Source organism: Simochromis diagramma, unplaced genomic scaffold, assembly GCF_900408965.1.
Source record: "Simochromis diagramma unplaced genomic scaffold, fSimDia1.1 OVJJ01000421.1, whole genome shotgun sequence".
NCBI classification, from domain to species: domain Eukaryota; kingdom Metazoa; phylum Chordata; class Actinopteri; order Cichliformes; family Cichlidae; genus Simochromis; species Simochromis diagramma.
In genome coordinates this window covers 4,497,519-4,525,277 of record NW_024387250.1, presented here as the reverse complement: position 1 = coordinate 4,525,277, position 27,759 = coordinate 4,497,519, and the positions used below count along the sequence as shown (strand labels likewise).

The 27,759-nt window shown below is 37.1% G+C and overlaps 1 protein-coding gene across 1 annotated transcript in view; it reads left to right on the top strand.

Annotated features, from left to right (window-relative positions):
- The window catches only part of hpse2 (heparanase 2), a 53,703-nt gene that overhangs the window by 16,816 nt on the left and 9,128 nt on the right, over window positions 1-27,759 (top strand). Inside the window, exons 4-7 of the mRNA XM_040001453.1 lie at window positions 14,965-15,138; window positions 16,120-16,291; window positions 21,605-21,652; window positions 27,664-27,757. Of these exons, the coding sequence (XP_039857387.1) occupies window positions 14,965-15,138; window positions 16,120-16,291; window positions 21,605-21,652; window positions 27,664-27,757 (488 nt within the window). The remainder of the gene's footprint in view (window positions 1-14,964; window positions 15,139-16,119; window positions 16,292-21,604; window positions 21,653-27,663; window positions 27,758-27,759) is intronic.

Here is a 27,759-nt window from a genome sequence, read left to right as displayed (position 1 = left end):
ATGTTTTTTAACCATAATCATTCACATTATTCCTGTTGGATAAATTGTTTCTTTCCCCTCTTTGGTTCATACTTTAACACTGGGGATATTAACTTATTGTGTCATCGTGCACTAAACCCCATCCCCCCAAAAAACTTTGCTTACATACATGTTTGGCATGTTTTTCTTTGGCCACTTGTGAATCCTGTTTAATTCTGTTCCCTTTTTTTCATTTGGAGCATATGTTGGATTGTGTTGGACCTTGTCAGAGGCCATCTATCACTCCATGGTGTCCTGCTGAGTTGGAGATTCACAGCACAGCTCTCAACTCTCAAAATGAGAAAACAAGAGCATGAGTGAAGAATAAGAGAGCAGAGAGAAGGGGGAAAAAATGGGGAATGAATAGAGTGAGAAGTGAACCAACAGACTGATCAAAACAGAAGTATAAAGAGCAAAACGAGAGCAAAACTTGAAGATGAATAAAACATTTCAACTCATGTGAGACCTCCAGTTTTTCTCTAGAACAATCTTTTACCATCTCAGCCAGGCCCAGCACTTAAGATCCATCGCACAAGCCAACACCTGTGGTGTAAACTGTGCCTTCAAGGTTGAGCAAACCTGTAAATGTTCAGGAATCAGTAGCTTCACAAGTGTTAGATTTCCCAACAGCCTCAGAGCACAAATAACATCTTCAAAGCACCCTTCCAGAAACATCTTTAATAACTAGGGTGTTTCCAAAAATCTTTCACAACCCACTAGCTTGTGTCAATTTCTTGTTACCACTGATGGATGGAAATCAGGACAGTCAATTTTTATAATGATTTTCTTTGGCATGTTTATAAAAATACCATATTATATTGTTTCTGATGTACTTCTATTTTCATAGCTTAAAAGAAATCACAGTTGCCTTTAGGAAACTATTAAAAAAAAACTTGTTATCACTAAGAAAGGAGGGGAAACACCGTAATTGAGAAAGTATGTGTCTCCTTGTTGAAGTGGTTAGGAAATAAAGGGCAAGTTCTACCTGCTTCAGGGGCCTTGCTGCTGGCTGTCCATGACCTTTGACCTGGACATAAAAAGAGGGCATCTAGGTGCCTTAGAGGGATGTGTAAAGAAGCTACTTCCTAAATTTTTATGTGTAAATATATTGTTTTTGAAGTGGTGTCTGAAGACCCTGTTATTTGTAAAACAAAAAACAAAACAAATGAAAAAATGCATAATATTCTTGATTATGAAACCCATTACTTAACAATATATATTATTGTCCTCTTCCATCTACTCACTGACCCACATATCCCAAAATGATCTCATATATTTAATAAATAATTCAAGTGATGTAACAAAGTGAAGATTGATGCCAGATTTTTTTTTTGAGTGGCTTCAGTATTGGCTCAGTAAATTGTAAGTTGTTTTCCAACACATAACTCAAATGACAAACAGCAGTATAATGCAATTCCTCCATTATAAATTCGTGCCTCAGTGAGAATTAAAAGAAAGAATTACTGTATTGAGGCAACATCCCCAAATATACCTGCTACTTTACTGGCACTCATTGATTTGTTACAGAGTCATATCAGTTCATTGTTAACAGCTGCCTCTGAACTATGCAAATCCTGATGTTCTTAAAGCAATATTTCTGCATTAAAAAGGTCAGGACATGCATGACATACATGCATTATTCAGTCTGGGAGTTATCTTTTCACACATCTATTATCTTGAAGTTCTGATGTGCAACCAACCATAAACTGTATGTATAATATGGATAACTTCACCTGGTGGCTAGTAAAAATACTATTCTGAAACACCAACTTGAACATTTTGAAATATGGACTGACAAGTCCAGAATTGGCAGTAAGATGGAGATTTGTCTATTACAGCACATCCACTAATCAAATCAGACCCCATTTTTGTCTAAAAGGCCTAATTAAAAAGAAAAAAAAATCAGGCTGTACTGAAGAAGGCTTTAAACTAAACAACATGCAGTTTACTGCTAATTTTGCCAGTATTTAACGTAAAAGAAAACATGTCTTTTTTTTCTTTTTTTTTTGCATTTGAAATACACTAATTCCTCAGTAAATCTGTCCCTAAGTAACTAATGGGGTCATTTTTCTTGGACTGAATTTGACTTATGTTTTTTAACAGTACGAGTGCACGCCACGTCCTTTAGTAATGCTGCAGGTTTAAAGCACATTTGCTTCACTTTTCAGACCCTGAGACATGTCCATCTTTTAAATACAGTCTGTAGATATATAACATGAGTATGCATCAAGTACATCTCTAACTTACAAAGAAAGTGGCTCAAGTATGTCAAATCATGCTCTGGATAGTGTCGATATAGTTACCTATAAACAACATTAGTTGTTTCCTTCCTTTAGATCTCTATAATGAAAATCCAGACAAAAGCTGAGTATCGTGTCCTCTAGAAAGATTAAAACTGCAGGTGCCCAGCTACCTTCCACAGCATTGATTCATAGATTTTATCCCAAAAAAAACAAACAAATCCAGTGCTCAAACAACATAATCCAGAGTTGCAGGAAAATGCTAAAAAGTCTTACAAGGAAACCGACTTCACAGGGGAATCGTCTCTTTGTATTTTTTTCCCCCTTTTTTTCCCCTTTTTTTTGTTGCTTGTTTTCATTTCTGTTTATTGTGAAAGATTCTGATCACTGAGCAGCTTTAGGGAGTAATGGATTACAGTGTGGGTTTTTGTTTACACTTGAAAAATGTTGTAAACTGAAGTGAGAGAAGCACGGTGGGCTGTGTGTTTTGATCAGATAGAGCCTTGAGTCTAAGTCTTTAAGTCAGAACCCACATCACTATCAGAGCCTGTATTTTGTTTGTTTGTAAATCTCTAAAAAAACAAAAAGAAAAAAAAACATTAGGAACTTGGACGGACACATATGGAAGCCAGTTTATGCTTGAATGTTAGGATGGTAACCTACTTTTACTGAGACCAACAACAGATAGCGGTTTGGCTTCAACTTAAAATCAGTCACCTCCGTAAAGTTTTTTGGCTCATTAGAAGAGTAATAGAGGCATAATGTTAGATGTGTGACCAAATTGTTTTCTTTCTCATTTTCCAGAGTCTCTCTTTGTTTCTGTTTTTGTTAATTGGCTTAAGTATCCAGTAATTGGTGCTTTGGGTTTTTATTTGAAGATTTTATTAGATGCCAGCTGATTGATTGTTACAAGATGACAGAGGAAATATGTAAGATATTTTATGGCCTTTCATCACTTAAGCAGTGCAACCCACTTAACTTATTTATTTTATGTCTTAACCATATTATACAACTGTTTATGTGTTGTAAAGAAATAGAAGGCAAATAGAAAGAAAAGGATGGGAAAAAAATTGGAGTAGAGTGTGTTTCATGCATTAAAGCATCTCAGTTCTTATAGATGGTTGGCCTCAAAGCCCTTTTGCTCTAGTGCGATTTGGCTTTAAAGGAACCCTGGTCTGTGGGACAATGCGCTTTGTTATTAAAGGAATTTTATAAGTCCATAAGTGTGTAATGAAATTTGCCTCGGCCAAAGGAGCGAAGCACGGAAAGGAAAACTGGGATTGAATTTTCGTGGTACGTTCCTCAGACCTGCATTCCCTTAGGGAGAGTACAGGACTGCTTGCAGTGGCCCAGGCAAGAAGAGGCCAAGTGAAATCTTTCCCTGAGGTTTTGAACTTTTGCTGTGAATGGCAGGAGCCGACACCTCTAACCAGGAGCAGATGTTTGGCTGGCTTTGGCTTGGCCTAGTCTGTCCGCTGGCAGAGTAGGGAACCCAGGGTTTGATTGAGCCAGCATGCCCTACTCACAACACTAATAGCCTGGCTCTGCATTACTTAGGCTACCCCTGCTGAAGTCTGCTGCCTTCAAACTCCTTTACTGTAGGTCTAGAAGAGACATGGGAACAGAGCTGAGCCAAGACTCCTGTGCATTCATCGCAACATTAGAATCTCAACACTGAAGCAAAGCCGTAGCTGATTCTGCTATAATGTTAAGCAACTGGCATCTTTTGATGCTTTTTTAGATTTGCCTTGAGTTTAAATTTTTCACTCATCATATGTATGTGTATACAAAATAAGTACACGTTAATTATAGAAATATTAAAAATTGATTGCTTTTAGTCTAACTTGTGTCAGCGGTAAAAATTTTAAGCCAACGTCTCAGTGCATATTTATGTTAAAAATGATCCAGCGGATTCAGGTGATGTTAGATGTTTGTTTTTGTTTTAAGCAAATGAAGGACAGCTGTCTCCAGCGTTTAAGAGTAAATACTGAAGATATTACAAGACACATTGCCTTTTTATCTTCTAAAATCTCTCCTGGTTTTCTTATCTTCCAACATGAAACATTTTTGAAGTTCTAATGTAAACATCTTAGTCCCACCAGATGTTGAGCATCTTCTCTTTACTGGCAACCTTTACTGAAACGTTGAAAAAGACACTGTAAGCTGTCTAAACTGCATGGCATGTACAAGCATAGTCCTTCTACACACTTGGTAAAGATTTAGATTTTATCATATAGTTATAGTTCAGTCATATTTCCGTTTGTGTTTTATAATATAAATGTAATTATGTTACTAAAAATATGTTTAGGATCTGAAAAATGTACAGAGCACATTACTGTCAACTGTAAGCAGGTACAAAAAACAATGCTTATAAAATCCTAATTATGTATTAATTATTTGTTTTAACTACTTCTTAGCATGACTCTGTCACTTGTCCCTCATGGGGTTAATGTCATACACTGTTTCTAATGGTTAAATAATCTAGGATCAAGATTTGAGGGGGAAAAATAAATTCAGTACATCAGCATTACTGGTGAGCAGACATTACTTGGACTGCTTTCTAAAGGATATTCTGGTAAATGGTGCAAATCAAATCACTAATGCTAAAAATGTTTATTCTGATGGATGAACTTGCAGTAATATTTTGACACAGCAACGTATTTTTGAGGTTTCCTACACTGGGTGTAAATGAAATGGTATTTATTTGTAAAACTGGAAAAATATGTGTGATCAAATTCAAATATTTTAACATACAATATGGTTTTTGCATCGGTTAAAAGTACCGCCACAAGTGTTAGAGCACTAAAGAAGAATGTCATTTTTCTAAACCGCAAACATCTCAACAGACTAATTGACCAAAACATAATAATAAAACAAATCAAAATCTCACTTGCATGCAAGCCTCTGCCAATAAGTCCTTGTGTAGATGGAAAGCAAATGGAGTAAAAAATGTTTTCAGATGAAGAATAGGCTCAATTTGTTATAGCATTAGGTTCTCAGCAGACAACATCATGAAACTTAGCCAGAGCACAAGACTGTTGAGAGGATGGTTTGAGAGGACTTTTGATGATGTGATTTGTTAAGGTGATTAGTTGGAAAATGTTTCTGTGTCTATTTCCTTGAAAATCTGGCAGGAATATCATCTCTGTCATACTAGGTGCTGTAAAAATCTCATGGGACTGAAGGTTGTTTTGCTGGAGAAATCTGATGATGATGTCATTTTAAAGCTTGCTGTAGAACTGACATCTTATCATGCATTTCCAAACCAGACATTTAATGTTATTCGAACAAGGTGCGATCGAAGGTTTATGTGATCCACGTTAGTCATAAAAAGCAAACTCTCACCTTTTATAAAATTCACTGCTATCTCCATTATGGCCACGTGAATGGCACGATCGCTTCCAGGACTGCTGCTTGTTTTTAGATCAAGAACTGTGTTGATCTGCAACGTGCTGGATCTCCTCCACGGTGTTAAAACTCTGATCTTCAACTTAAATTAAATTTTGTGGTAAAGGACAGTTTTGTACAATAACACGCACCATTGTTGAGGTGATTTGCAGCAAATCTCTTCCATCAGATACCAGTACAACTGCATGCTTAGATGCTGATCGTGAGTAACAAATTCTCAGTGCACAATCCTATGAATGTCAAAAAAACCTCAGCTTTCATCACCACTGATGATCCTCATTGTGATTTTGAGTCAGTCTGACACAGAAGTTGGACTGTTTGCTTTGCTTTGAAGGTAGAGGTCCATGATTAAAGCTGCAGACGTGCAAGTGCAAGCTGTAGAAAAGGACTTTGCAGTGATTCCATCCTATGTTGCACTGAGAACAATATCTACCAAACAGACATTTGAGGGGCTTATTTTAGGTTTGCTAAATAGCAGTGTTGGATCTTTTCACGTTAAGTAGTGACCACAAGATTTAAAGCTAAAACTGCCTGTTTTAGACAGAAAGAACTGAGTTCCTGTGTAGAGAGCCAACATAACATATATAGGTTTTGGTTTTTGTGACTAAAGTTATTCCATGACATTCCAGAAGAATATAATAGATATGAAAAAAACCATAAAAGGTCTCCTTGAATGTAAATTTAAAACCTTGAAACATTTTTTTTAGTATTTTATACTGTGCTAAATTAGCAATTGTGCACTTTTGTCTGCTAATCTTCAAATTTTTATCTTCTAATTTCATAATGTATCATTTTTTTTAAACCTGAAAATATGATGATTTTATCATCTTAAGAGACCTGTAGGATTTTTTTTTCTCTGGCTTGAACTCACTGGCAAAGTATTGGTTCAGGTATTATCTGAGAATTATTATGAAAATAATACATACATTTCTAAAATGTTATTCCATCATTCAGTCAATTATATTTAATTAGTGCAGTTATAAGTGATTAGATTTGAATTGCAAAATAACAAATGGCTTATGTAGTCGGTATGGTCTGCACATTACGTAGTAGCATTTTTGTAAACATTTTCTGTCTTTTCCCAGCATCTGATATTATAAATGTATAATTACCTATAAAAGTTGTTATGCAAGATGGTGATTCAGTAACTGTTTAATCTGGCTCTGCACGTTCAGCTGAAGAACCTCCAGTTTAAGTGAAGCATAAGTAATGTGTGTGGATATAGTTTGAGAGTGGAAGATGATTGCTGTGATTATGGTGATTATTCTAGCAGTGAAAGGGAGTCTGGAATACTGTGTGTTTGCATTGCTGCCCGCTTGGGATCTGGTCTTCATAACCCTCATTCATCACACTGCCTGGGATCAAAGATACCCTTTTTGAACTGGAATGTAGCAGATGTCCATTATGCCCCAACACATTGTTGCCCTTTGCCAGTGGTATAATTTTTGAATATGATGGTGAAGGTGTTAAAAGAAGCATTTGTTAAAAACTTGTGAAGATAGCCACTGTGTCTGAATCCTAAGCAGGTGTGTTGTTTAAAGGACTCCTGAAAATATTTTAGGTTCAAGCTCTTTGATGATTCAGGGCAGTAAAGCCCTGGGCTAGTCTCTCATTCATTCCAGCCTATGTATGTGGAGGAGTTTTGTTTCTCTACAACTACAGAGCATTCAGTGCTTAATTACAGCATCAGCAGAGGTGTGTGAGACGAGATGGCTAACCAGATAAGAGGCGGAAGCTTTACAACAACCCTCTTTGTAGGTGACAGCGTTACTAATCTTTGGTAGTGAAACTGTCAGGTATTGCATTCACACCCTTTTGCTTAACTGCCCTGCGTTGGCCAAAAAAAGTAAACAGTTTATGAAGTGTAAAATATGTTACATGGTAAAAATGCAGTTTTATATCCTACAGTATAAAAGCAACAATATACATATTTTCATGTAAAAAGCTTTAAAGTTTTTCCTTTACATGAAGTGTACGGACATATGGTGCAAACAGAACAAAAGTGTGAGACCATATGTATATATTACTTTCATGTAATTGAATCTTTTTTTGTTTTTTTTGGGTCAGAATGTCCTCCTTTCTCTGTCTCAGACTCCAAACAAGTCCCCACATTAATCTCATAATAACTCTAATAACTTCTAATGCTTACAAGTCTGAACACATGTCTTGTGTTGGACCTTGACCTGATGAAGATCATTTTGCAGCAAACATGGTGTAGGTCTTATTCTTCAGTATGACTGCTAACAAAATACTATCCATCCCTAGACAGTTATGCAAGTTAGTTTATATTTTGTCTCAGCACCCTGCCAACTGGCAATACTAGCCTGTCCATCAAGAAGCATTTCTTTTGCTTATCAAAAAAACCTTTCATTTCTATTACTTCCTGTCTGTAATACAATAATATTAGAAGAGTAACTTCATCGAATTTGACTAATTGCGTGCCTTTGTGGTGTCGCTTTGAATGTAAATGCTCGGTGTTCAAATATTAGAATTGGTTGCACATTGCAAAGAAGCTGCAGATTGGCCATCTTAATCATCTTGTTATGAAGACAATTGTTTGCCTTAGACAGCGATGAACCCTCAGTTCGATTCACAAGTTACTAAACAGTCTGTCAGTTTGTAATAAAAGAATCATTCACAACAATTTTGGCTAACGATAATGGCTGCTGTATTACCTCGTGCTTTGGTTGTGTTTGGTAGTGGTTTATAGGTAGCTCCACAGTACATACAAATACAACAGACATGGTGATGTTTCTCTCCTGGGAATTCACTCCTTGCGCACACCTTGTATCTTTACAAGCCAATGAGGTCATTAGTATCTAACAAGCGTGCTTTTCCCATTAGGGAGTGATAGACAGCGGCCATTGCCAAACAGATGTGAAAACCACTCACACCCCAAACACATTTCCCTCACACCCTTTCCCCCCAACAAGTGGTTTGAGTTACATGGCCCAAAGCCAATAAAAGACACTTGATGTCATTTTGTCCATTTCACTGCCTTTCATTTGTTATATGCTGCATCCTCTTGCCTTGTTTGGAACACTAGGGAAAATAGTGCTTGCACACACACACACACACACACACACACACACACACACACACACACACACACACACACACACACACACACACACACACACACACACACACAGGAGCACAGAGTTGTTGTACTTTACATCAAGAACAGCGTATGTTAACATACCACTCATCTTACTCACCAGTCCTGTCGAGCTGCTCTGCATCTCTTTACACTGGGTTCACAGAAGGGGGCCACACGCAAGTCTAGTCAGAGCAAATTCACAGATTGAGATAATCTCTCTCTCACATTCTGGTTTCAACACATATGGACGCACACACATATCAGTCCCCCTCTACTAACAGAATTGAAAACAGGTGCCCACCACATATCTTGCATTCTTCCAAAATACAAAAGTGGTTTGACCTGAATGGTTTTGCTGAAGTGGAGCCCCCCTGTATGAAAGAAGAGTCCATATGGAGATGTGTGTTTGTGTAAACATGGAGGCGTTGGGTTCTGTGCAACATGCTGGTGGAGCAGCACAGACTCTCAGTATATTAGAACCACATTTTCCCTCTGCGCAACCATAACATTCAGTGTCAAGCTAGCGTCAGGGTAAGTCATAGATATACCACGTGAACATAGCAAAACAGCTCTTTTAACATCTTTGTGCACAGCGACCGTAACAGTATACTGGTCTGGGTTTCACCGATATGGATGAATTATTAAACTGCGGTTTGATCGATAGCTGCTCTTGAAAATTTGACTAGCTGTTGAAATAATTGGATATATCAGTCTTCAGATGACCTTGCTTCAGTCACACTGTCTTGCTCTGCAGCCCGAGAGGATCTGGTTAGTGGATGACCCGACCAATGAGAAACAGAAGGCAGAGATGAACCACTGGAGCTGCTGGAAATTGTAGCCATAATGGAGGTGGCGATGATAAATGCACTGAGCTGGAGTTTTCCTGGATATTTGGGCAGTTTAATTCCAAATCTTTCATGACATCATCTTGCATGTTGTAACCGCACGTGTTGTGTGTAAGTATAAATGTTAGATTAATTTTAATCCATCTGGTAAAGCCTCATAAACTGTCATCAACAATTTTCTCCGGCATGTTAACAATAATTTGATGGATGTATTGTTTCAGAATAGCCATTTCCACCATCTTTTCCCCATTGAGTTTACAGTGTGCGTTTCACTGCAAACTTTAAGCCAGTGCGCTGTGAGTTTTTACAGCTGACAGAGAAAATTACAAGCATCTATTGAACAGGGCGGCAGTGTGCTCAGCGTGATTTTACTTCATGTATAACTCTCTTTTCCTCCTACATCTACAAAGTTATTAAATCATTAGAGGAATGAAAAATAACATAAAACGTTTTAGAATTCATTTTAGATCATCTTCATTAGCAGTGTGGACACTTTTCAAGAACTCTGGAATCTTGACTGCAACGTGTGCATCTTCAGATATGGAAAACATATTGTGTCCATAAACAGGAAAAAAGACTCACAATTAATTTCTCTAAACAGCCTTCTACCCTGTCTGCACATGTCTCTTGAGGATTCGGTTTTGATTTGGCTTTTAAAGCAAGCCAGAACTCAGCTGCAGTCTTTTTGTCTGTGAGCGGTCCAGGTATTACTCATGTTGTGGGGACCTAGGTCTGTTTACACAGTCAAATTATGCAGACATGTCATCTTAATGAGCACAAAAGCCAAGTCCTATGACATAAATCATAACATTTTAAAGGTGAAGGCATGTATTAAGAATAGGGTATGGTTACATTTTGGGTTTGAAATTTGTGTGTGTGATCGTGTGTGTGTGTGTGTGTGTGTGTGTGTGTGTGTGTGTGTGTGTGTGTGCGCACACACCCACTCCAGACTGATTTCCATTCAACTAGTAGTTGTAAATTGTGTTGGCAACTTTGTTTCGGTATTGAATGAAATATCTAATGAAAACAGAAAACTAATTTCTGCTGTGCTTGGTATTTTTGTCTCCCAAGGCATAAATGGTGGAGAATGCATGGATATCCTCTGTTTTTGATGCTCAAAGCAAGAAATGTTTTCATAAATCACTGAAACTAAATTCCAAATGATCCCTCACATTTTAGGCAGGAAAGGCTACTTGTTCTGTCTGCATATCTGTAGCCTGCATTCACTTTCCTCCCAGTACACAAAAACATATGTTGCAGAGTAGTCTGGAATGGTTGCAATGTTTTTGTGTAATGTATACTCTCAGTTAAATGTGGTTGTTCACTGATAATAAAAAATATAGTGTTAATATAGTATCTCTGTGATTTAAAAGAAATCCTGATGGTGCTTCATGTTTTAAGTTCAAATTTTAGGTTTTTATATTTATGCCGGCCCTTGCTTTTTTAAGCTCTGTTGTGTGATCCTCGTCTCAATCTGTTTTTCATAACCTAAAAAGCTGATTTTAAGCAAAAGCCACTTTTTCTTATAACAAGTAAGAATGCTGTGATTTCCTTGTTTTAGTGAGGCTGTGTGATATAACGAAGGCAAATCTAGCAGCTCAAAAGTGAAACAAATCCAAGCTGCAGCTGTAATAGCAACAACTTTTATGTAAAAATACACCTGTCCTCTCAGCTACAGTAACCTAGTGAAAGCACAGCGCTAGAAAAGAGTGGGATTTCATTGGAAACTTTAAATGGGTGTCTGCTTCATGTGGGTGGTATGTAAACCAGTAAACACTGTTTGTGTGAGTGCATAGAGGCCTGGTGCACATAGACATATGTGTACCTCAGTGTTTGAAGGAATATGCAGAACTGCAGAAATGAGGCATATCGCTGACTGATGCTGCCGGCCGCTCTGCTTCACAGAGCCGGCTTTTCTATCAGATAGACAGCTTGACAATATCCAGACTCCACTCTTTCCGCTACACACAAACACACAAAGGCACGCCAGCAGAATCACACATATAAGCAAATGCACACCCGTGCACACACGGCTTTCTGGGGTTTGTTCTGCTTGTTTCTGGCTGGACTGTTTGTAAGATAAAAGAGAAGATTGTAGCTGAGTGAGTACAGTAAAGTCTGACCTCTTAGACAGGCTTTCATTGTTTTGTGTGTAATTGAGAATTTTGAGACCTGTTTTAAACCACATTACAATGCAAGACCTGTTTCTGAAGGATTTAGTTTGCTTAAAAACTGAAAGCTGAATAATGATAAGTGCTTCAGAGATATTATTAAATGTAATTGGGATGAACAGAAAAGACAATTTAATGTTGGCTTTATTGATTATCTGTGTCTAAGTTTGTGAGTTATTATCCAGAAATAGTAAGTTCTGGTATTCCCTTCAGAATTCCAACCACAGTATGTCTCTGGAGTTCATTGAATCCTGGAGCATTTGTGCTCTAGCATCACACAGATGTGATGGTGAGCTATAACAGATGAAATAGATTAATTTACAGTGCCTTCATTTTGTCTGACCAAGATCACTGACTTGTATCTTAAAGGCTTTTTAGTGTCTGCATAGCTTTATGTATGGGGGTCAAGTTTGCCCCAGTAAGTTGCAGATTTTCTGCCATCAGGATAGCAAATATACCCGTTTCTGCTTGTAAGAAAACACATGATCTCCACCTCCTAGATGATAAGCAAGAGCTTTGCTATGCTGGGCTATGCTGTAATGTATGTTCTTTACAAGCTGCTGTCAGTGTGAAAAAGAGACTCCAACAAGTGCTCACCAATGGGCTAAAAGGGGATTGCTTTTATTTTAAAAAGGAGACCTTTTCAACAGAATTTTATATATTTTATATATATATATTATTTTTTACCCATAATCGGACACACAAAATGGGTCTAGGTCAGCCTTAATTTCAACTCTTCTTTACAATAAGTATAAATACAGTGCCAAGACTGCTAGAGCTGCAACTAATCATTTCGATTACTAGTTATTTAACCAAAATCAAAAATATGTCCAAAAATTATGATAATGACAGAGGTCATACCTGTGCATATAAATAAATATGCATTTATAAAGTCTGTATAATAGATCCGTTAGATGAGTATGCTGTCAAACATGCAATTATTTATCTAATAGTCTAGGTGAAAAGCAAAATTTATGTTTAAAATTACTGAGTGCAAAATATCTTTTAGCACCTTCAGCTTATACGACAACAGTCACGTGTGTTTCATAAGCTTAAGACCTAGACTCGGTATAAAGATTTAGCAGTAACCAGCTGACATGCACACATAGACTCTTATTTTACACACTGCTCTTAGATCAGCCAGCAGAGAAACAGTATTTTTAGTAGCTTGATACATCTCATGATGCTTTTATGATGTGTTTGCAGGCCTGCTAGCTGTGTCTTGCAGTAAGGCTGGTTGCCTTCTGCTCAGATATCAGGTGAGGAAAGGCCTGGAATCACTCATCTTGACAGCCACATCTGGCCCTACTTTCTCTGTCCAGTTGCCCTCAACTCTGCTGCTGCAAACAGACGCCACTCTGATTCCAACCACAAAGGGAAGAAGTTACAATAATAGCAGTTATGATAATAACATTATTGATAGTTATTAATGAGACAGAGAACGGGGAGTTTACCCAGGAGATATACACTCCCCAAAAGAGCTTTGTGGAATAAAGCTATTGTTGCTGCAAACATTTTTTGCTTTTCAGGCTTTGTCCTGCTATTAGCAGAGAGCAGATTAATGCCAGGTGCAACAAGCAATCTTTCTGTTCTCTCTATTTGCTCTTTGGATTATACATAGCCAGTGCTCTACTAGAAATAAAGGGTTGGAGTAAATGCTGAATACACAAACACATTTGAGTTCAGATATAACTTAATAAGCATTACTCACTATTTAAATGTGTCCTCTGTTGAAGCTAGTTGTATCCATTTTTAAATACTACGCCTTTTATTGGCATGACAAGTATCCAAACCTTTTACATGCACGCGAGTCTGCACTGCATTTGTCTTCATTCCACTTTGGACAAAGCTATCATTTGGCAAACTCAGGTGGTGCCAAATCCAGAGCTGAGAGCAAATTCTAGCAGGAACCAGACCTGCACAGTCTTCATCTGGTTCCTGTTGAACCTAGGAAGTAAGGGTTAGAGTTCAGGGTAATATTTACATTAATGGAATGAATCCAAACAGATTAAATTTCAAAACAAGAGCCTAAGATATCCAGGAGCAGCCTACAGTCACACATTAAAATATAAACAAACACTTTTGGCACTCTCACTGTATGCCAACATCTGCAGTTGGCCTTATCCTCTACTGCATAGGGAGAATAATGTGTTCTGATGGAGACAGCAGACATAAACATGAGTGAGCAGTCAGCTGCAGAACAGAACAATCCTGTGCCTGATGCTTTGAGGAGCGCATCACCACAGGAGTCCATGATGGGAAAATCAGTCTGTCTGCATTCTCACTGAATGTTGCTGAAGGAAGAAACTCTGCTGTCGTGTGTAAAAATGAACACATGAAATTCAGAACTGGTTGCAGAATACATTCCAGGTATATCCTGCACCACGTGCAGTCAGTTTATTCAAGTACATCTTACAGAGTACTTACACAGTATGGCTAAGGAATGTTGTCCTCTTTGGTTGTTTGAATGGTTTAGTTTGAAAGCTGAAGTGGTGGAAGCAAATTTGTACACAGTTAATCATAACAATGTTACCTACGCCACAGACAAGATAAACATTCCTCAAAGCTGGGCTCTATTTCTGGTTGATTTACTTCTATTTTCACTATGCGAATAAACTGATCAGTTGATCCACAAAGAACTGAGCAGAACCAGCTTAGATATTGTTCGGTAACTAATGTAAAAACAATTAATTATTGGAATTCTCATTTTGGATTTGTTTTTATCATAACTGATTAATTATCTTAAGTTTTTAAGCAGGTTTCATAGTACTCACAGTGTAAATACAGTAGTATACACGTGACACAAACCTATACTGCTTCAATTTTGTTTTCCTCCAAGTCTGAAGGTATGTTTTGATAAAGTTGACTTTAAAATAAGTACCGGTATAATAAAAGTGCATAATGTTACATAATGTCAACACCTTTCCATCTTCTTTTTTTTTTTTTTTTTTTTTTTTTAATGAAAAGAAAATGTAGCCGGTTGCAAACATACATAGTTGTGGTGCAGAAAGCACCACAGATATGGTTTAAGGGCTACTGTATACATAAACATATAGAAACAGAAGGCATGTGAATCAGGGAATCCATGAGTTACACATGTTTTCTATCATGTTCATGTGGTCATATGATTCCAGACGCGTAAAAAGAATCAAAGTTACAACTGCTTTGTGGGTTTTTCCCAGCCAGGTCTTTAGACAAACTGTACAACTTTGCCGACTGTGCTGGCCTGCACCTGATCCTGGGGCTCAACGCACTACACAGAAATCCAGACAACTCCTGGAACACCTCCTCCACCCTCAGCCTCCTGAAGTACAGCGCTGGGAAGAAATACAACATCTCCTGGGAGCTGGGCAATGGTCAGTACAGCAACATACTTCAAACTGTCTACTAAAACACATGACTTACAATCATATCTGCAGTTTTTATACTATTTAAAATATTTAGAGGAGTAAAAGGAAAAGAAAGTGTTTTAAAGGTAACACACTGTATAGTTTTTATTGCCAAAATCATATCATTATTCTCTCTGGTTGAGTGCAGTAAATTAAATTCAAAGTATAAACTAAATGCAGTATAACAGCTCATGCTTGTATTGTCACTTGTAATACAAATTTGTTACAGAACTAAAGTAAACTGTTGCAGATTTAATGAAGGATTTTTAAGTTCAGTAGCAGTTAAAGGGTTAACCCAAGGGTTCGCATAGGGGTAAACTATTTTTTTCTTTTAATTTTCTGAAAATCTAAAAATACCCTCACATTAAAAACTTATTATCACCCTTTTTTCAGCCTAAGCCTAAGAGTAGCAGCAAATATCTAATAACTTTATATGTGACTGCAACAAAAAAAAATTTCAAGTAAATTGCTGAAGTAGCACAAGATAAAGAGGACATTTATATGATGAATTAAAGGTTATCTTTTAAAATGTGCAGTTAATCATTTCATAGTTCTCATAAACAGCATATCAACATACACTAATAAAGCAGACATGTTAGCAGCCTATGTTTTTAGGATGAAACAGCCTGGTACAGAAAAATCTTCAGTGAAGTTGTTAATCAACAATGAGTCTGCTAAAGTTTAGTCTTTCTCCCTTTGTAAAAATCCTTCACTCTCTTAGGCTTACTGATTCTGCAAGGCCACCCTGTGTGCTTTGGCTATTCCCTTGAAGCAATGTCCATCTGTCTGTATTACTGTGAATTGGCCAATTATCCTTTTTTTCTACTGGCTGTTGGATATTCTAAGAGCAGGATCAGACTACAACAACAACATCATTCTTTGTCATCTTCCCAATGCGGCTTGTATAAACTCTTATCTTCCTCAGTCTACTGCGTCTTCTCTTTCCAGAGCCCAATGCGTACCGCAGCATGGTGGGTCGTGCGGTCAACAGCACCCAGTTGGCTCAGGACTACACCAAACTACGTACCCTGCTGCAGTCTGTGCGTTTCTACCACCGAGCTCACCTCTTTGGCCCCAACGCAGGACGACCCCGGAAGAACGCCATTCTGCTGCTGGATGGGTGAGTCACCAAGTAAAACAGGGATTGGCCAGGATTCCACTCCTTCTTAGGCTGTCCTACTGGAAAAGAAAGGGGGAAGGTAGCGGAAAGTATGCTGCAGTAGTTTATGCATTAAACACAGTAAAGCTCAGTAAAAGTTTTACGCACGCACACACACACTCACACTCTGTAGTTGTATTCAGTGTTTATGGATTCCCACTCTGCAGGTTTTAGGGTCTCAGCTTCAGTTATACCATGTCAGCATAAATAAAGTGTCATCTGATTGATAACGTGATGGCGCAACGTCCCACCTGCTTGTCTCACCCAGAAGCTGCAGCAGCTTTGGATTGACTCAGGTCGCTTATCTAACCGCCCTCTTTCAACTGCAGCCTGTCCTCTGCAAAGGTTGCATTGTTACACTTGGTAGCCAAACCTTTACAACAAAAGACTAACCAAGACATTGTCACAGTGTCATTGTGTAGTATTATTCACCAGCATTTGATGCAGTTTACTATAATCTTTGGAAAACGAAAAGGTTTTCAGACATACTTTCTTTAGCTGGCCAAAATTTTATTCAAGTTGACTGAAAGCAAGATTAAATTGTTCGGACTCTGTTTCACTGAAAATTACCGTGTTGTTTTTGGACAAGTTGTATTGTAGCCACACAATATTGTAGCTCCACAGTTTATCTATCTTGCATTCACAAGCTGTAATTATCTGGCAGATGAAAATCAGAACATTAACAATTCACGGGCAGCGTAAGATCATGATGGGAATAATGAGCACAAAACGGAAAAGTAATATCTCCTTTAAGGTGCTGACTCATTTTGTATTGTCTTTATCAATTCATCAGTTCAATGAAGTCTGTCCAAGTATATTTTACAAAGTGTGGCTCACTGAAACAAACCCTTGAATTTAGGCAAAAGAAACATAATTTGTTGTGATCCTTAGAAACTCAAAACTTCAATGACAAAAGATTAAAAAAAAAAAAAAAAACTCCCCATCTTGTTCTTCCACAAACCACTTTTCCACTGGCAGTGAGCATGTAATTGGCTGTCTTCAACTTAACCTAATCTTAATTCAAAATTAGTTTAAGGATTGCAGTTGATCAAGTTGGTGATTTACAAAATGCACTTTGGATACAAATAGCAAAGTAGTGCCATCAGAGAATAACACATTCTCCTCTTTTCACTAATGAATTGGAAACGTTTGTGCATAACTTTAATTTGGATAATCTAATAGTGATTGTTAACCAAGACAAAAACCTTTTTAAAAGCATAATTTGACCTTGCTGCATTACAAATAACGAACCCCAGATTGCCTGTCACAGGTATGTAGGCTTCTTTGGGTATTACTGCAAGTCTTAGTTTGTTGAAATTCATTTTAGACAAGAAATTTATCCTTAGTTCTGTCAACCAAACAGCTGACAGTATTCCTCAAACAAAATCATTATTTCCAAAAAAGTAACGCCTTTGTGAGCTTTTCTGTCTGTTGAAATGGAAACAAACTTGACTAAAATGAATGCATCACTGGCCCAGTACAACAAACAAAGGGTGAAAGTCAAACATGGAGGTATATACACAACTCTGTCAGTGTTGGACAATACAAATAAAGTGTGACCTTATGGTGCAATGTTTGCTTTTTTCCACTGGATAATAAAATAATTTAGTACTATCAAAAAATTACTTTTTGCCCTTTGTTTTTGACTTTATGAGCAATATATTATAATTTGATTAATTGTTTTAAATTAGCCTGACTAATACTGGAATTTTGGAAATGCATACACTATCCAACCAATAAATATATACATATAAAATGTATTTATTTTTTTTTTAGATTTTCCACTATGTTTTTTTGGCAATCCAGTTTGAAGTTTAGCACAAAGAAACCAAGTGGCCATGGTTCTGTTGCAGACATTGAGAGAGAACTGTAAACCACAAGGTTGAAATTGCACTGGTGGGCAAACAAACGACACCATATGTACGTTACCTCAAGCAAAAACGTGAAAAGCTTCGTTGTGGTGCATAGGGGATAATATATTCATTATATATATCTATGATAGGCCAAAATAAAAATTAAATTGTCAGACTCTATATTAAACTCACAAGGGTGGTGTATAAAAAGCTAGTAATATATAGAAAAATGTTGTTATGATCATTTAGATGTAGATAACTTGACAGATATTTTACGTAACATCTTCATGTTTTAAGATGTTACGTGGGGCCCTTATCAAGTCAATCTAAAGTTTAATTACTTTATTCAGACATTCAGTGTGCAATATTTATAAAGCACTTTAAAAACGACCACAGCAAATACAAAGTGCTGCAACCAAAAGTGAATAAATGCAGGACCGTTAAAAACAACTAGAATAGAATAAAAACACAAACAAGCTCCCATAATAAAACAAAGGCAAGTAAGATCAATGTATAATGCCCGGTCGAAGGCCAGAGAGTATAAATGTGTTTTTTAAAATGGGCTGTGGAGGTGACTGTCTAAAGTGCACAGGCATTTATTCCATAAACTGGGGACAGCAATGGAGAACGCTTTGTTCCCTTTTAGCTTCCACTTAGACTTTTGTATATGTAAAAGCAACTGGTCAGATACACACAGTCATAAACATGACAATGTTGGGAACATTTTGCAATGTCTGATAGATTTTGGTGAATAAATGCAGATGTTTGACGTGCTCCTGTGCAGCAACCATGAAAACTTAACATCTATTTTGTGTGGCTGAAAGGAAGCTATATTCTGCGGTCCACTAATCTGTCACAAGAGGTTTAGGAGATTTATTACAGAGCTAATAAGACAATTAGAAGTGATGGAGGTGGGATATATAGTTCTGGTTTTAATTTGTTGAATAAATGGGGTCAGCGTGTCATTTAACCAAAATACCATCTATAAAGTAAATTGAATATGTTTATGTGTTAAAATGTTTTCACATGCACAAGTATATAAGCACATGTGTACTTAAATTCACAGGAACAGTTTAATGTCTCAATATATGTTAGCCTCTCGGCAGCCACACACATTTTGACAGGTAGTTGGAAGACTATGGAGAAAGAATAATTTGGTATGGATCTGTCTCCACTATGTACTTGAACTACTTACATCAGTGAAACCGTTAGGAGCTGCCTTTTATCTCACTGAGCACTGACAGTTCGGATTTAGTCAGAAGCAAAAAGGTGTATTTTTTTGCTCACATGTGTGTATGTGTACTGTAATAGTCAGACTGATTAATGAGCAGTGTTATCAGAACAAAGGGAGGACATAGAAGATGAGTAGTGAGAAGAGGAGGACGATTGAGAAGATGAAGAGTCGAGAGCCGGAGTACCCATGGGTCATGGGTGTCGCATTTAACGACACGACGATTCTTGTGTGTTTGACACTGTTACGAGGGGGTTGCTCATGTGTTTGACAGCCCAACTACTCTGCTGCTCTCAGGAAATAAGATTAATTAGATGCTGAGCAGCTCAAGAGTCCAAATATCTGAGCTGCACAGACTAAACAAGCCAGCCCAGTGAAAGTTGTGTTTCTGTGACATGATGTTTAGAGACGCACATTTTGGCATGTCTGACAAGCTGTTACAGCCAAATATGGAGCGATTTGGGTCAGGTAGACCAGGAAACATACACAGATGCAAAGAGGCGACTCTGTGTTTGCACGGTGTTTGTGTACAGGATGATTCTGCTCTCAGATGATTTTCCTTTTATTAATAACAATTAAACTGAAAATTAACAAATCAAATCCTGAAGTTGTAGAATCAGCAACTCTAATTAGTTAAAAATAATAATAATAAAACTAGTAGTTTTCAGATTTGCCATGATACTTACATTTGTTTATTTTCAAATTCAATGTTAGACTGAATATGTCGTGAAAGGGTGTGCTTAAGGGATTGAACAGAAATATTGCATTCACTTTTGAGGGACTCAAAATATTTTCAGAGGGTTCAATTTAATTGTCTTTCTTATTTAATTATTTTATTTTATTATATGTCTTATGGATAGGTGTAGCATATCTTTATATACTAAACAGTTCTGGTGTTCATTCCATTTTGGACTTGGAGGCTGTTATTGTCTCTTCAAATGAGCAGAAATTGCAAATGAAAAATAAGTGGAACCGATCTTAAACAGTAAAAAAAAGAAATAGTTAGAACTGACCTGCTCAACAATTTTGTTCATTTGGAGGATAGAGTGCACTGTTGAGCTAGACAACATAGAAATCCATGGACACTGTGGAAGATAAGTCGTAGATGATCACAGGATCCTTTCCATGATTAAATAAAATCACTACAAAAATCTACCCTAATAAAAGACTTTTGACAAGACAAGTGAAAATAGAGGTGCTACACTACCAGCTCAGTCTTATATAGGCAGATGTGACTAAGAGCTACCTTTAATCTGAAGCATACTACATCTCTTGGGTGAAGAGTGAAGGCAGTGTAATGCATGGACAAGCATGACTTTCAGTGTAGTTTGCTGGTGATGTGACAAAAGCAGATGAATGATGTCAGAAGTATAAAGTATTGCAGTCTGTGTTTAGCCTCATTCCCAAAGGTAATTCTTTAGCACATCACAGTACAGATGGAGAGTTACCTAAATCTGTAAAAAGGTTTTGAAAGATCAGGAAGTGGAATATTCCACATTGGCTTTGTTATTGCAATAGAGCTGCATTTCACTTGCAGACAAAACCAGAGGTAGAAAGAGCCATGAAGGAACAGTAACTGAAGACAGCTGCAGCAAGGGTTTGGCAAAGCATCACAAAAATATATGGACCCAACAGTGATTGTCAAACTATGTAATTATGCTATGTAAGCTATATAACTATGAAAGAACTCATTTTTATAAGCCAAATCTAGACTGCTGCATACACATATTTTAAAATTACAGAAAATCTGCATAATGCATACACACCATTTGCTGTCTTTTTTAGGAGCTCTCAGCTGTTAAATTACACTTTTCTTATATTTATAATTTGTCTTGATTGATTTTCAGAAATTTGCCTTTAATCCTGAAGTCTAATTAATTACCAATTGCTTACCTGCTAAAAGAATGAACACTGCAACACATTTTATGACAGTTGGCAAAGAGTTTTAGTGAATTATGGCTTTTGTCACCTAGATAGATTTTGTTTTCTTCTTGAAATAAAGTGAAGGTGACATATGTGCACTTGAATTAAAAATATTTTTGTTAAATAAACTGAGCACTAACGGTTAAATGGGTAAAATGTTGTAATATTCATATAGCCATATTGTAATTGTGTAAGGAAGACATAGGTTGTCATATATTGAAGGCAAAATACAACGAATCAGTTAATGACATTTGTGTTTTCTTTCAGGTTCATGAAGAATGCTGGCTCTGTTGTAGATGCAGTTACGTGGCAACAGTAGGTATTTTACCCTTTAATTTTTACCCTTTTTTATTATTTCATCTACAGAAAAACGCAGAATTAACCTACATTCTTCTGAAAGAGATTAATTCAAAACCATATATCTAACAGCACACTGTGTTTTTGTACCAATATTGCAAATTTGTCAGCACAGTTACCAAGAGTGACTAATGCATATTCACCAAACAGTGTTTATCCTGCAAGTGGAACAACAGGAAAAGGAGCCTAAGAGACAGTGTGTGTGTTAAATTAGTAACACCTGCCATTTGTCTGTTGCACATACTGTAGGAATGCACACAAATGTATCACTGGTTTGATCTTTTTCCCCAATGTTTTATCGGTATCTTTTTACACCCACATGTAAAATATGTACAAAAAGGCACATTGAGTGTAAACTAAGACAAACCCTTTGTGTCTGAGTGAGTGGTCATTAAGGTGAAGGTCAGGTCTAATTAGGAGAAATTAGATGAAACAGAAGGTGGAAGGGCTGTCAGTAAGGCTTGGAAAAACACCACCCACACTGTTAAAATCAAACCATATGCTCTGGCTCACTCCCTTTGTCAATTAGCCCGTTTTACACAAGAGGTCCAGATTCCAGTCTAACCAGGCTGCGTGACAGAAACTCTGACCTCTACAAAAGAAGCCAACCTAATAAAAGTAGAGACCACTCATTAACACGTCTACGACATAGGTTTTACTCTAGTGCAGCTGTCTCAAGTTGTTTTGAGTCAGACGTGCTTGGTAGGAAAAAAGCACTCGATTTAAACCTGTTTGGAAAGTGTTGTGAATTTGTTAGTATACGTCTGTCTGTGGCTTACAGTCGGAGGTGTCAAGTCGGCACTTGTGGTGATGAAACGTGTCGGTTATGACGTGAAATATTTGTGTACCTCCAAATCTTGAAACAACGATATGTGGTTTGCATTATATTATGACACTTTCCCACAACATTGTAGTTTGACATTTGCAGCATCTTGTCTCAGTTAATGCTTATCCATGTTTGGATTCACCAGCAAGGCATGATCAGTATGTGTAGTCGTTCTCTATTAAACTCCCTGATTTTGTCTCTGTTTTCTCTGTATTCACATTTCTTTCTGCATCTTGGTTCAGTATTAAGTTTCCTTTCATTTTAGAGGCCTGGATGTCTTTTTTTTTTCTGTCAAGGTGCTTTAACCCTAAAACCAGATATATATTTTATCCAAGGTTTGTGAAGATAAAACATCTCCATTAATACATTAGAGGTGAATAAAAATGAACTACACTGAGCAAAAAAACCTATCCAAATGTCAGGACCTGTTTTGAGGGCCTAACATCCCAGTAGTGGTTGCTTTAACAAGTTTTGTGGATGTTGGGAAATTTTATTTTTTTTAAATCAAGCTGAAAATGGTGCTTTTTCCTCTCTTGGGCACTTTTAAAAGCACCTCTTTTTTTTTTAGCCTGACAAGGCACATATAACTTTAGGTCAATTTTCGTGAATCATTACATTTTACAGCAAAGACATGTTTTTACCATGAGGTTTGAGCTACTGTAGGCTTAGTTTAGATTAGGAGTAGGTTAATATTACACTACCAGATGGTGCACACTAAGGTTAGGAATTTTGTGTTGAACTGTATCAACAAAAGTAATCTTTGAATTCAGGTGTTTTCAGTTCAATTGCCACAGGTGTATAAAACCAAGCCCTTAGGCAAGCAATCTGCCCTTACAAACATATTTTAAAAAGTGCCTCATCCTAAAGAGCACACTGAATTCCCCACCTTTGATACAAGTTAGTTTGTGAAGTCTCTTCCTCCTTTCCCTCCTACATTTTCTGCCATCAAGACTAAGTGGAATTATTGCAAAGTGGAAGCATTTAGGAACCACAGCAACTCAGCCATGAAGTGGCAGACCACGTAAAGTTATAGAGCAGGGTCATTGAGTGCTGAGGCTCATAGTGCACGAAAGAGTTCCTAACCTCCTCTGGTATTAACACCAGCACAACAATTTTGCATCATGAACTTCATGGCATAGGTTTATGTGGCCATGCAGCTCATGTAGGTGTAAAGTGTAGGTGGCCCAGTGCTTTTGTCCATATAGTGTTTTGTAAAGTGGATGTTTCATGATGTATAGTTTGTATGTTTTTCTATGTCTGTGTGTGCATCTGTGAGATAGTGGAAAGAGCTTGTTGACCTGTTAACTCAAGTATTGCTAACTTAATTTTACCTCTTGTCAGTGTGTAGTGGGGGGACAGTAATGTATGTGCACTTAATAAAACAGGGAGTAAAGAATGGGCTTCACACTGAGCTCACACTAAACTAAAATAAGACATATAAATCATCTCAATAAATATATTGTTTTAAAACAAATTACATTTAAATTAACAATAACACTGACATCTATCCTGAAATTAACAGAACAGATTTTTTGGGGAATTCCTGTTGATTGGTTTTTAAGGTAACTGTGATCTATCAGTATTTCAGTCAAAATCTGACTTACATTATATCGATAGGTTTTTATAGATTTCAGTGAAACATTTATACTCCTGAGAAGATGGATGTTAATGCCGATTCCCTGACTTATCCTCAAGCCATGCCATGTGGTTGACATTTGTGGTTTTCGACAAACTTTAATCACTTTGCTACACCAAGGCTCTCCAGCCTTATGTATCGTGAACTGCCTTACCAACAGGGGCTGCTTCTTGGTGAGAGATTTAAATTAGTTTAAAGTGTGTGAGGACATGGTGCCAGGTCTAAATATGACCAAGAAAAGTCAACAAGACAGATTTACAATTTTTGAAGTTGCTGTTTAGTTGCCCCTGAGCAAAGCACATCTGAGACTAATTGCTCCAGTGGTGTGGACATCTGGGTGTGAAGCAAACAAGCAAGCTCCCTCAGTTAAATGCTCTAATAATGAAAGGCGCACTTTGACATACCTCTCTTTTCAAATGAGCCCTTCTTGATTTAATCATTGTGGCCTTAAAGTGCATTAGAAACATTTTTTTCAAATATATATGTTAGTTAGTTTCACTATTTCAGCAGTGTTGCTTTTTACAAGCCAGGCTAACATGTTATAACCAGAGGTTTCTTGTTTCCTGTCAGAATGGCAGTGGTACCAGTTCCTGCCCTCTGAGTATCTTATTTATAGCTTATGTCAAGGGGGGGAAAGAGATGTTAAAGGTGAAAATCACAAAGGGGCTGTAAATTTACTTGTGAAATCCTAAGTGATGCTACATATTCTTCAGCCGTTACGTAATTATGATTGATCTAATGATAACCTGATGGTCCACATTCAAGGAACACATCCTTTTCTTATTTTGCTACCCCTCTGCTTGCTCCCAAAATCTCTTGCTACACTAGATGGACAATTTTTGGTGCCTCACATGCAGCTATTAAAAGTAAGTTGTTCTACATTGTTTACAGTTTAGGGCTTTTAAAAAACCATTAGCAAAAAATTCCACGAGTGCAAAAATTAGTAACAGTCTTCTAAAAGTATCTTCTATGATCATTACAAATCAAAACCATTTATCTAAAAAAAAAAAATAAATGTACCATTTCAGCTAAATAGTTTTCAAACTGTGGTACTGATGCAGTTGCACCTCTGCTTCTGTCCATCCTTGTCTGAACTGATTACATCTGTGTCTCTAGGCTGTGCCATATTTTGGTGTTAGTGGAGTGCTAGATACTTTTGTAAGTGAGCTGTCTTTGATGTGGTGCTGGCACTTGGAGAGAGCAGTGTAAAACAAGCTGACCAAGTAGATCTTTGTCTAAAAACATTCAGTTCCTGTGTTGTAGATTTTTGCATTTTAGTGAATTTTGGAACGTTTAGCCCAAAGTAGCATGCCAAACGTTGAATGAACAAAGAAAAATTTTGTGGTTTTGTTTGAGGAGCTTGGACCTGAATACTAATTCTAAGTTTTTGGTCAAAATACTTGAGCATTGTTTGCATAATTTGTTTTTTTTTTGTGTGTGTGTGTGTGTGTGTGTTCCTGCACTAATGAACCACCGAGTTGAGTGTTTATCTTAAAGGCTAGTGTTGCTTTTTTACTGGATGCTTGTATATACTCTAAGCAAAATTAACCCTAATGGTAATTTGTAGTGTAAGATGTAGATAGAATTTGTGCTGTCTTATTCTGTTTCCATATATGAACTGGAATTTCTTCCCTTAGATCTAGACTGAAGAATTATTGTAAGCTCTCAGAAAAGATGACAGGATAGCCAAATAATTTGTGTAAGGCTATGACTTAATCCGTGCATTGTTTACAGTTTGAGGCCAGGAGCTTGGGACTTCTCCAGTGCTATGAGGAAAATTTCAACAAGGTTAAGCTCAGATTGCAACACTGCTTCACCCCACATAAACTAAATTCAGCTCTGTTCTCAGCAGTTTTGTTGGCACATCTGTCATTTCTGTAGACCTTTCCAAAAAGGTTCAGTAGAGGTTCTAACATAGTTTTTGAATTTATGAGCCCTTAGTTGTTATGATTATATGGTCTAATACTCTACTTTCTACTTATGTTGTCCCCATTTATTTTGAAATTTTGATTAAGAAATGTACTAACTAGCATTCTCCAAGAGACCTAAGTGTGTCTATTAAAAATTGATTGAGGAGAAGGAAAAAAAACAATTTTACATAAAATATTTTTTACTTCCATCTTTCTAGAAATTTGGCTATATCTTATAACATGTGCTGCTTTTAAAAATTTAGAAAAGGACACATCTACATTATTCCACCTGCTATGCATGCTTCGTTTTCTGATGTTTGTTCAAAGGATGATATTTAATGACATCACTGGGCTTAATAGTTGTAATTTCTTTTCACCATTATACCATTGATCACCCTGAATATTTTCATTTTTAATTTATAACAATACCCAGAGGATAGCATGTAAGAGGTGAACACTTGCTACTGTCTTTTAAAAATAAATCATAACTATTTACTGAAGCAGTCGGCTGGATAATGAAACACTCAAGCTAAATGTGGAAATTTTTATTAAATAGGACTCTGGGATACTTTTGACAATATAACTGAGCAAGGCAGTTCTTTGTTCATAGAAATGCTTTTTCTGAAATAATTCGACCTTGGAGAGCCAATCACAGTGTACTGACTAATTAATTGATTGATTGAGTGTACAACTGTTGTCTCCCCCCTCTGGCAGTGAGAGTAATTACACAAACACGATCAAGGTAGTTTTATGATACACATCTCCCAATAAGGAAAAGCCAGACCTTACAGAAGCTGTGCCAGGAGGAGATAAAGGCTGTAGCCTTCTTTGTCATAACAATTACTGTTGTCTTAAGCTTTCTGGTTAGCTGGTCATTACTGGTTGATGTAAAATGCATTCCTAACGTCATGCGTCTTGCCACAGGCACCAGATTAAAAACTCTAGGACAACAACAAAATACAAGGAAGTTTACCTGCCACAGATTGGTTTAGTGTTAAGTCGTTTGGAAACAGTTGAATGTAACAGACATATTTACGTGTTCACCGCTCTAACTTTGCAACTCACTCATCAAATAAAATAGTGGGGGGAAAAAGCCTTTTTATGGCACCTGAATATGCACTAGACAGTGTAGCTATTATCACTGACTTTCCCTCGTTTAGAGAGTATGTTGGAGGGGATTTTTGTTTTCCCACAGGGTTTTGTTCAGCAGGACTTTGGCTCTAATAAATAAATTCTTCTCTTCATGCTGCCTAAACACTCTTTTTCTCTCATGTCTTTTTGTTTTTTATCCTTTTCTCACACACATGCAGATTGATGTCTTTATTATTCAGTCTGTCTAAAATGTCCATGCTTCCAAGCCATCCATTATGCAATCTCAGTAAAATTGGATTATCACTGCACTGAAATATAATTGAGTATGTCAGTGCCTGTTTATCAAAGCTGCTGTAAAACCTTTACAGTTTAAAGTTCATCGTTGCAAGGTTAGACTGAACATAAGCGGATGGATGGATGGATAGATGGATATCAAATCAAGGATATCAAATTTATATAAATTTGCATATATTTTCACGTTGTTTGTCTTGCATTTTCATTACAGTTATTACATGGATGGCAGAATAAACAAAGCAGAGGACTTCCTAAAAACTCGACTTTTGGACACACTTGCAGAGCAGATCAGTAAAGTGACCAAGGT